This window comes from Octodon degus, unplaced genomic scaffold (genome assembly GCF_000260255.1).
Source record: "Octodon degus isolate 3935 unplaced genomic scaffold, OctDeg1.0 scaffold00008, whole genome shotgun sequence".
In the NCBI taxonomy this organism is placed as follows: Eukaryota; Metazoa; Chordata; class Mammalia; order Rodentia; family Octodontidae; genus Octodon; species Octodon degus.
In genome coordinates, this window is record NW_004524584.1 from 27,934,918 (window position 1) to 27,945,887 (window position 10,970).

The 10,970-nt window shown below is 41.2% G+C and overlaps 1 protein-coding gene across 1 annotated transcript in view; it reads left to right on the forward strand.

The window, feature by feature from the left end:
• Positions 1-10,970, forward strand: part of March6 (membrane associated ring-CH-type finger 6) — a 92,811-nt gene that overhangs the window by 61,321 nt on the left and 20,520 nt on the right. Inside the window, exons 11-19 of the mRNA XM_023704756.1 lie at positions 1,740-1,791; positions 3,673-3,731; positions 5,018-5,098; positions 5,307-5,375; positions 5,454-5,528; positions 5,863-5,997; positions 8,925-9,044; positions 9,542-9,642; positions 10,674-10,811. Coding sequence (XP_023560524.1) covers positions 1,740-1,791; positions 3,673-3,731; positions 5,018-5,098; positions 5,307-5,375; positions 5,454-5,528; positions 5,863-5,997; positions 8,925-9,044; positions 9,542-9,642; positions 10,674-10,811 — 830 coding nt within the window. The remainder of the gene's footprint in view (positions 1-1,739; positions 1,792-3,672; positions 3,732-5,017; positions 5,099-5,306; positions 5,376-5,453; positions 5,529-5,862; positions 5,998-8,924; positions 9,045-9,541; positions 9,643-10,673; positions 10,812-10,970) is intronic.

Consider the following 10,970-nt stretch of genomic DNA (forward strand, 5'->3'; position numbering starts at 1 on the left):
ACTGAGATCCTTGCGTTTGCCAGTCCAGCGCTTATCCTACTGAGTCATCTCCCTGGCCCCAGAGTAGTTAGGATAGATATACACCTACTTTTCCTTAATGAGAAAGGTTTGTACTAATAGTGCTTGGACAGGATATCCTGTCTGTATCTTGTACTGTGGATAACCACTGAGAAGATAACAATGTACAATGTGTTAATTACTGAAAATGTCCTATTAATCAGTTTTGAAACGGTCTCATCGCTATTTGTTTCTCAATAAAATAAAATCTTAAAAAAATAAAATAAAATACATTAGATTCTTCTTGAAAAAAAAGAATCTCCCCACCCATCCTAAAAAAAAAAAAAAAAGTATAAATCTGTCCTCTGATAGCTGTTCTCCCATGTTAAAAGCAGTTGGTCAGTAAGCTAAGGAGTTCCAAAACTAACACCAGAGAGTTGGAATGAAAAGAAAAGCTAGGGCGTGGGGGCAGTTCTCTCCACATACGCCTTCATTCTAGCGAAACTCTAGGGTTGCTGTTCTCACAGGTCTCTCCATGAATAAATATGTCAAGGCATGTCTGAAGACCAGTGTGTCTTACTAGCCAGAGAGAGTGCAGCCCAAATCTGGAGCTCAGCTCTCCATGGAGATTTATGAGAGTGTTCTGACAGTGTCATCTTCGGTTGCTCTGAGATGGAGGATGACAGATCACTGAGTTGTACCTCTCACATCACTGAGGACTGCAGGTGGAATGATAGAGGAGTGGAGATTTCTCTGCTAGTTCCTAGTCTGGCTGTTGGGACCCAGCTTCTACTGGGGAGTTGCCCCCACTCTCCCCCCTTCGTTGGCCTAACTTTGACTGGTTCCACACAGCCAGAAATCTTCTCGAGAAAGGAATCCAGCTGGCTTCAGTGAGGACTGACCAGAGGGCACGGGGGAAACCTGTCCCCTGCTTCAAGAGTGGCATGTGTTCTAAGAACAGTTCACTAGCTGGCAGAGTAACCACTGTTACCTAGAATTCTGTAAGGGACAAATAAAGATTGTATTTCCTAGATAAGTCCATTTTACAAATTCACATTTTTGGTTAGTGTTGAAGTCTACTAGGAGAGTCCAGCATTACCTTTCCCCAGCACTACTGTCTAAAATAAGATAAGCCATCTTGTAGCCATCAAACAAGTCAAGCAAAGGAATACAAATAAATTCAGGAACTAGTAAGTCTGAATAAAAACAGGGATGTAAGACCCCACCTGAAAAAATATCCTATCAAAAAAACAGAAAAACATCTTAACTTCCCCATCCTCTCAAATCTATCACCATTTTAATAAAAAGAGACGCTATGAATGGCTGAGAAACAGGATGACAATTTCAGTTACCTAAATGTGTCACAATCAAGAGTCCAGTTGAAATACTTAGGGATGTAGTGAAACAAAAGCAAACTTGTACTTGTTTCTGAAGATCTTGGTGGAACCTCCAAGGAGATACAGCAGAAAAATAACCTCCAGCCTGCTACATGTCAGATCCGCTGAGTTCCTGTTCTCCAGAGTTGAAGTCTAAGGAATAACAGAGGTTAAGAGTAGGAAAGTGTTTTGTGAAAAAGGAATGAGAATAGGAATAGCTTCTTAGAAGCATACCAAATAGATTGCTCATGGAGAGAAAATGACAGTTTGAGCTATTTTTAATACCTAAGCTATCGTTAAATAAAATGAGTAGTCAAATATGTTGAGTATGAGCTATGTTTTATTAATAATGACCTTTGTCTTTAGGAGCATGTCTTCTGGGTGGTGTCTTTAAATACATTGTTCATTCTTGTTTTTGGTAAGTTTTTATAATTTTATTTTTTATGATGTTATGATAGAAGTTTGGTTTTCTAGGTGCTGTGTTTTAGACTTTTGTTCTATTTGTAAGCCAGGAATATTAAGAAACATACAGTGCTGGTTTGTGGGCCAGTCCTAGTAGATTCACTGTGGTTTTTGTCTTAATGATTGAGTCCCCCACTCCCCTTATAATTTCTATAAAATCAATCAATTTTAATATAAAAATTAAATTGTGTTAACAGTAAAACTTAAGAAAGGCTGATATGAAAGACTTGAGGAAAAGATTATAAAAATTCTTTTTGTGAAAAATTTAAGGTGACTTAAAAAATTTTCTAAATTATAGTGCCATTTTTACATCTTACAAAATTATCAGAGTTTATTTAAATTATCAGAATTATATTTAAAGTCCCTAAGTCTTCCCTTTACATGACATTTTACGGTTGCTTGGTCTGGATGAAGACCCAAATAAGGTCCACATTGTCGTCGTCATCATCATTTATTTATTTAGTCCACACCTTTTTTTTCTTTTTCAGTCCACACATTTATTTATTTATTTATTTATTCTTTTTTTTTCTTTTTTTGGTGGAACCAGGGATTGAACTCAGGCCCTTGTGCCTGCCAGGGAAGCACTTATTCTACTGAGCCAACTCCCTGGCCCCCACACATTTTTAAAATAAGTCTTACATTAGTTTTAGTCTGGAATACTCACTTTGCCCCTATGCTGCACCCATTTTGCCATTAATTAATTAATGAGTTAGGTCACATGTCCCACTTGATAGTCTATCCACCCATCCGCCTCCTGGGTGTCTGCCATCCTCTTCCTGTATCTCTGAAGGTCATTGTATTGAAGGGCTCAGTTAGATCCCAAGTTCAATTTATTTGTGACACATTTGTCACTTCACATTTTGACACAGATGTGACAGAAAGTGTGTGATGTTGGCTCATCCTTTTTTATCAGTGAACCAGCCTAAACCCTTCTTCCTAGGTTTTTTCTCCTTTTACCATGAGAAAGTTGTGCAGGGTCCCAAGTTCAATCCCCAGTACCATTTTTAAAAGAAAAGAAGAAAGAAAAAAAATAATCTGTGGGGTGCTGCTATAGTACCATGCAAATTACAGTGGCCTCCATTCTTTCACTCATGACTTTAGTGCCCCTCAGTGATCCTTGCCTGGCTCATGTACTAGGTGTTGAGAAATTACGACCGCACAGTCGGTCACGTTTTATGTTTATTGGCTGGCTTTTCTTGAAAGAAGAATTTTCTTTGCTCAGGAGAAGGCAGACAGGTGCTCAGTGTTTTTCCTTTGTCAGTTTTCAGAATAAGAAATTGATGCATTCCGTTGCTGTATAATTACTTCTAAGACATAAAAATGTTTCCTGTAATGTTGCTGTGTTTTTCTTTTCCGGTTATTTGAGACTTTCTGTTTTTGAGCAGAAAGTTTTTCTGTTTTGAGGTTCGTATGTGTTCGGTGTGATGCTTGTAGTTTTCATCATTAGTTTCTTGTGATGCTCAGATCACACACACACACACACACACACACACACACACACACACCCTCCTTTCCGGCTCACTTCAGACCCAACGTGGGCCGTGTGCATGCAAGGCAGGTGCTCTACGGGTAGCTGTGTCCCCAGCCCTTGTGTCGTCTTCCCTTCATGTCCTCTTGACATAGACCTGTTAGGGTTATATATAGCTTTATTATTCTGAGGTTAGAGAAAATGTGCCAGGTGTAGCACATTTTTGGCCCAGTTTTGAATCTTATATTTCTAAACAAGCCCTGGTTCCTTTTTGTGGGACGTTGGTCGGTCGGTCGGTCAGTCGTGCAGGGGCTGTTCATTGTTTCGATGTTGCAGTTCTCATTGATTTCCCCCCCCCCTCCCTTTTAGCGTTTTGCCCCTACCACATTGGTCATTTCTCCCTTGTTGGTTTGGGATTTGAAGAACATGTGAGTATAATACTTTTACAAACTTATTTTCCTTAATTACTCAAAGTTGATACTTTCTGAATAAGTCGTAATATTCAGAGTTACTTTATTTCTCAGGCTCTGCAAAGGGACAGTTAGCTGTGTGATCTTGTTCTTTTTTTCCTGAAGTTCACAATTGCTAAAGTGAAACAGGTCACAGCTAACAAAGGTGTGCTGGGAAGCCCCATAATGCTCTCTTTTCTCACTGGGTGGGCCTGAGACAGCCTGAAGGAGTTTCTCACCAGCTGATTTCCCACCTACTTTACAAACTTGCATGTTTCCTTCTGTCCCTTTTTCCAGGTGACCCTTAGTAAATTTAGAAAAGGAACAATATATTGATGATTTTTATTTTTATTTTTTATTTATTTTTATTTTTTTGGCGGAACCGGGGATCGAACTCAGACCCTTGCGCTTGCCAGGGAAGTGCTTATTCCACTGAGCCATCTCCCTGACCCAATATATTGATGATTTTTAAGAAAAAGAATACATTGTCTTACAATGATAGGATACATGTTTTTAAACAGAATTTGCTTAAGTGTTGATATTTTATCATCCTTTTCTAGAGGTGGATATTGTATGCACTACTAATCCTTTCTGGGGCTCTGGAAGGATTAGGTCTTCCTTCTAGAAGGCTGTCTGCCTCCTGTTTACTTTGTTCCTCTGAATCCTGAGAGCATGTTCAGAAACGTTCTGCTACTAACAGAGCCCTTTTGATTCTTGTTAGTTGCAAGCAAGAACTTAAAAGGTTCACATAAATGCTTTGATAAATAATTGCCACTTGTTCTCTGAAACTCAGGAACCGAAAGAGTTATAGGTGGCAGTGTTTGTCTTTTCCAAAGTCTTATTCTTCATAAGTCAATGGAAGTGATTTGGAGTGTAGGAGTGATGCACGTATGTACTTCTCATGGGAGGAACGAGGTAGCTCGCGCGTTCACGTTGGTGGGGTGCTGGGGCAGTGTGCCGTAGGGCAGGGCTAGCAGGCTGACTGGGTTAAAGTGCTCCAGTTATCAAATTTCATTCACTCTACTGCTACTTTGACGCCTTGGGGAGAGTTGTTCTTTAATTTTTCTTCATCCCTCATTGACAAATGCAGTCTGCATATAGAATAGTCAAGTTTTGCAGAGATGTCATCTAATTTTGTATTACCTAATTTTATGTTGCCTGGATGATTCAAGGTCAGTCATTAGGGTTGGTTAGCATAGTCATAAAACTAGGGTATATGCCATGTAGGAAAGTTAATTTTTGTTTTGTTATATTTTATTTTTTAGGTCCAAGCATCTCATTTTGAAGGCTTAATCACAACCATAGTTGGGTATATACTTTTAGCAATAACACTGATAATTTGTCATGTATCCTTCAATGAGTCATCTTGGGTATACTATATTCATTCCATAGTGTGGTTCTCATTAATAACTAAATTATTTTCTTTCTCCGTTTCCTCTTATGGCTGAGTATAGACAAAATGTGAAATAAAGTTTGTACAAGAAGTGTAATCTAAGTAGTTAGCTCTTCACTGCAGCCTTAAATGTTTACCTTTTCCTTAACCAGATGCTATAGGGCCTGGCAACTCTTGTTAAATTTCACAGGTCTCGTCGCTTACTGGGAGTCTGCTATATTGTTGTTAAGGTAATTCCTACTATACATTAAAACTAGAAAGAGTGTCTCCTACATTTGGGTGATATTGACCCTCTACTTTTACTTAAGGTCTCCTTGCTAGTGGTGGTGGAAATTGGAGTGTTCCCTCTCATCTGTGGCTGGTGGTTGGACATCTGCTCCCTGGTAAGTTGAAAATTCATTATCCTAACCAACAAAGTCAGATCTTTAGTCACAGTGGTCCTTGTATTATAAAATAGTGTTGGTAAAGTTTTTATTCCCCAAATGGTTTATCATTCTTTGTTTGAAAAATTGAAAATATAGTATTCCTCTTTGAGATAGTATCTGGTCTTATGTCATGCAGTTCTGTAACACTGAAACAGCATTGAGAGAATTGCGGTCCTAGAACATCATACCTTGTTCCGCAATGATTTGCTCACTTCTTGGGAGGTGCAGATGTGCATTTGGCAGATAAATGCAGTTGGTGCAGGTCTTGATCATCTGACCTGTGTTGGCCTAGGAAATGTTTGATGCTACTCTGAAAGACCGAGAACTGAGCTTTCAGTCCGCTCCAGGCACTACCATGTTTCTGCACTGGCTGGTGGGGATGGTGTATGTGTTCTACTTTGCCTCCTTCATTCTGCTGCTCAGAGAGGTAAGCCGTGTGGGAAATGCTGCTGCTGTGCATGTTGGAAAAGAACTTTTGTTTGACTGTGCCTCAGAGGCTGGGAGGATTTCCTATTTTGAGAAGAAATAACTGATAGTGAAATTTGGGTTGCTTTAATGTTTTAGTTGTTTATGTCAAAAATTGCCAAGTTATGAGTGTTAAATGTGATTATGCTGAGGAAGAAAGTATGAGTACTTGCTTTATTTGGTATGTCACAGTCCCATCTTTTAAAATAACCTCCAATCTTGTATGCTGTGACTACAGTGCCTGCCAGACTAGCAAAAGGTCCTGAGTTTGATTCCTGGTACACAGCCCCACCCCAAAAGAAAAGGAAATGTGATACTGGAAATAACCCCAAAATACATGGTTTTATAAAACTGAATGTGTATAGCAGTTTTGAAAGAGGCATCTTCAGTACAGAATTATAGTGAGGGTGTTTATGATTCTAATTCATGTGTCAGATGGGAACCTTCCTAATGCTATTTTCAGAATCTGGTCCTTATTGACTTGCAAATGAAGCAGATTGTATTTACAGTTAATAAGGATGTAAGCCGGGGTACTAGTGCATACCTGTAATCTCAGCATTTGGGAGGCTGAGGCAGGAGGATTATTGGGAGCTCAAGACCAGCCTGAGCTACAAAGTGGGCTCAAGGCCAGCCTGAACTGCATAGGGAGACACTTGTCTCAAAAAAGAAAAAGGAACGTGTCTTAAATTCAGTGCCAGACTATGCCGGATTGCTGGATGCTGGGTAATAGAAGCCAAAGCACGAATCTTGTGAAAAAGTCATCAAACAAGCCAGTTTACTCTGCTGAGCCTGGGCACCTACCTACCTATGAAACAGGTTGGCAGTTCCAAGAAATGAGCATAGAGCCAGAGGCTGAGGGCTGGTCTCCTTTGTGCTTTGCTCTTTGAAAGATCGGAGGAGAGAGACAGATATGGCGCGAAACTTTCTGAATCACACAGGATAAGCTCACGTCCTATCTTCAAAATGATGTGAAAGGGCCAGCCAGATAGGTCAGTGGATTAAAACACCTGCTTAGGCAGACTCAGGGACCTGAGTTCAATCCCTGGCATGCCGTGCCAGTGTGTGGTGACTGGGCATAGTGATACGTTCCTGTAATCCCAGTGCTTGGGAGGCTGAAGACAGGAGGATTGCTACCAGTCCAGTCTGTGTAATGAAACCCTGTAGACCCTATACTAAATACATAAAACAATAACAAAAAAAAAAAAAAAAAAAAAAATGATTTGAGACTAAACAAATTCAGTAATTTTTCTTTTCTTTTTCTCAGGACCTTAAACTTGCCAGGCAGGTGTTTATGCTGCTGAGCTATATCCCCAGCCCAGTGATGAGTTTTTAAAAACAATAATATGTAAACTCTAAAATGTTTTACAGTCTTTATTTTATTGTATTTTATTTTTGCAGACCCGGGGATTGAACTCAGGTCCTTGCGTTTGCCAGGGAAGTGCTTATTCCACTGAGCCATCTCCCTGGCTTCTTTAATTTTATTAACGTGATGGGGCTTTCTTGGTATAAGACCCCTCACACTTGGGAGTTAGAACCTCAGATATCATGCATTGTAACTGCCTCTTGTAAGATGAAGTAAGGCTTGGATGGGTCTGTTGCTTTGGATAGGCTGCCTCCTAGGTGTGGACTTGGCAGTACTAGTATCCATACTCGCCCGTTACTCCTCACCCAGAGATGCAGGTAATACAATGAAGATACTGTGGAGCTTCTTCATTAAGATAACGCTTCTGGGGAGGTGTGAAACCAAAGCTAGATTTTGCTTTTAGGGCGTGTATAAGTTGCAACATTATCCTTTCACCAAGGCATGCAAAATGATATTGAGTAATGACTTTAATTTTCATCTTAGACCTAGGTTATTTTTTATTTTTGTATTTTAGTACAGGGTCTACAGGGTCTCACTACGCAGATCCGACTCAGTGATCCGCCTGTTATTCAGCCTCCCCAGAACTGGGATTGCAGGCGTTCACCACCCTGCCCAGTCTCAGTCACCATCTCAGCACACCTTCAGGGTGGGGCCGGCACCCAGCCTGGGAATCCAGCTCTGGCCGCTGTGTCTGCCTAAGCAGGCACTTTGATCTGCTGAACTGTTTGGCTGGCTCTGATCTAAGTTTTTTTGACCTGTTGGACCAAGGGAATGTTTTTGGCAGTGAAAATATTAAAAACCTCAAATACTGTCAAAACCAGGATAGTTTTTTTTTAAAATGTATTTGGTACAGGGTGTACAGGATCTCACTACATAGTTCAGACTTGTAGCTTGGACTCGTAGTGATTCTCCTCTGTTTTTAGCCTCTCAACCGCTGGGATTATAGGTACACATCGCCATGCCCAGTCTCAGTGGCCTCTCACTGCACCCTGGGGCCGGGGCTGGGGCCAGCACGGAAAGCTAGGGATTGAACCCTGGCCACTGTGCTCTGCCTAAGGAGGTGCTTTAGTCCGCTGAGCTGTCTGGCCAGCCCCCAGGATAGTCTGTGTGTGTGCGCGCGCGCATGTTTTAGGGCAGGATCTACAGGGTGTTCAGGGTCTCACTACTAGATTGGACTCTTAGTGATTCTCCTGTTTACAGCCTCCCAAGTGCTGGGATTACAGGTACACACCCACGCCCAGTCTCAGTTGCCATTTCAGTGGGCCCTGGGGGCGGGGCCATCACTGCAGGCCCGGGAATCGAACCCTCCCCCCCTTTAATCCACTGAGCTGTTTGGCCAGCCCTCCCCAAGATAGTCTTCATAAAGGCTTTTTTAGAAATGTCTTTTTCCATGAAAACCACATGAATTATCTTGGGCTTGAAATGGCAAAATACTTTTTCAGGAGCCTATTTTTCTGTTGTTTTAGCTTATATACAGAGCCTGAAGATATTGGTGAATATTTATGATTTTTAAAATATATTTGCAGGTACTTCGACCTGGTGTCTTATGGTTTCTAAGGAATTTAAATGATCCAGATTTCAATCCAGTGCAGGAAATGATCCACTTGCCCATTTATAGGCATCTCCGAAGATTTATTTTGTCAGTGGTAAGCAGATTTTTCCATTGTTTTGAGATTTGTTAACTGATATTTAAATTAAACTCTATTGCATCTCAAAATTTCTTCCGTAGTGGAGAAAGAATTAATGTCATTAATCCAAGTTTTTCCAACATAAAATCCTAAATTCAGTATTGTATCTGCATTGAAGATTTTTGGTAACTCTTACAGACATTACCTGGTTGATGTCTTTGTGGCTACAGGAGATTTACTTAGTTGTAGGCGACTCTGCTCTTGCACACTCTGGTCCTGTACATCACCCAGTGCTTATCCTTTAGCCCTTATGACCTAAATAAGAGGGAGATCTTTTTGGTCAGGGGAGCAGTCGCCTTTGGGCTATGAGTTTCCAAGAGTGGCCTCTGGGTGATGTGCAGGGTGAGGTCGCTCGGGCTACGGGTGGCGTGGGCCTGCGCTGAGAGCAGGCCGAGGAAGCTCCGAGGGCTGCCGGCTGTCACAGGGTGCTGTATCTGGCTTCTCACTGCGTGCAGATTGTCTTTGGCTCCATTGTCCTCCTGATGCTTTGGCTCCCGGTACGGATAATCAAGAGTCTGCTGCCTCATTTTCTTCCCTACAACGTCATGCTCTACAGGTAAGCTCTAAGGTGTAGCCTAGCACTTGGTCACTGCTAGGATTGCATTCAACATTTTTTTTCCTCTTTCAGACAAATACTTATTGTTAGCTATTTTATGTATTTTTTTTCTCAGTTCTAAAAGTATAATATAGTTCAAACATGCAAATACATTTGATAATTTGTTAGTAAAGTCTGTTTGTAGTAGACAGTTAACATTCATTTCTACAACTGTTGGAAGCATCTAGATCACATAAGTATATTTTCCAGCGGAAATCTGTTTTTCTGTAAAGTAATACATTTGTTCACATTTAAATGCTTTATCTTTTTTCTAAGAGTGTGTTAATAACATCTCTATTTTGAAAAGCACACCATAAGGATGAAGCCAAAAGTATATATGTAATTATGGATTAAAATTAGGGTATGGGGCTGGGGAGATGACTCAGTAGAATAAGTGTTTGGCTGGCAAGCACAAAGGCCTGAGTTCAATCCCTGGTACTGGGGAAAAAAAAAATCACAAGGCTTATAAATGGCAAAACTTGTCTTGGTTTAGTTCTTTAAGTTATTTGGAAACCTAATCTTAGCTAATCTTCCCATGTTCGCTGTTGTAGTGATTTCCATTAGTCATGATCCCAAATGAGGAGATTGAATTGCTTCCTCAAATTTACTACTTTGTCTGTGTGTGTGTGGTAGTGGAGATTGAACGTGCTGGGCAGGTGCTTTCCCGAGCTACACTCTCGGAGTGAGCACAGATGGAGGAGAGTGCAGAGCAGGGTGTTTCCAGGTCAAGGAGGCGGAGGAGGACAAGGGGCCTTGGAAGCTGTGCAGGGAGGAAGGAAAGTTGCCAGTGACACCCGCCACACAGTGCCCTGGCTCTTCATGGTTAGTGGCGGGAGGGCGCCTTAGGCGGTTCAGCAGGAAGCCTTCACTAGTTTTGAGAGAGAGTGACATTGAGTTCATTGGATGCTTTATTTTAATTCTGGTAAATATTTAATATAGTTAAAATGGAAATACAATTCACATTTTTAATCATGGCATTTGTCATCGTCCAGTGATGCTCCGGTGAGTGAACTGTCCCTTGAGCTGCTTCTGCTACAGGTCGTCTTGCCAGCATTGCTGGAGCAGGGACACACGAGGCAGTGGCTGAAGGGGCTCGTGCGCGCTTGGACTGTCACTGCGGGCTACTTGCTGTGAGTATGGGCAGCCCGCTCCTTGAGTGGGCCTGTGCTGTCCCTTTGTTGCCTCTCTGGACAAAGTATGTTGCATGTTTCACTCATGAAAGTTTCGGTCAGTGATAATTTACTAATATATGTAAGCATATATAATTCTTTATTCCTATTTTTTATTTT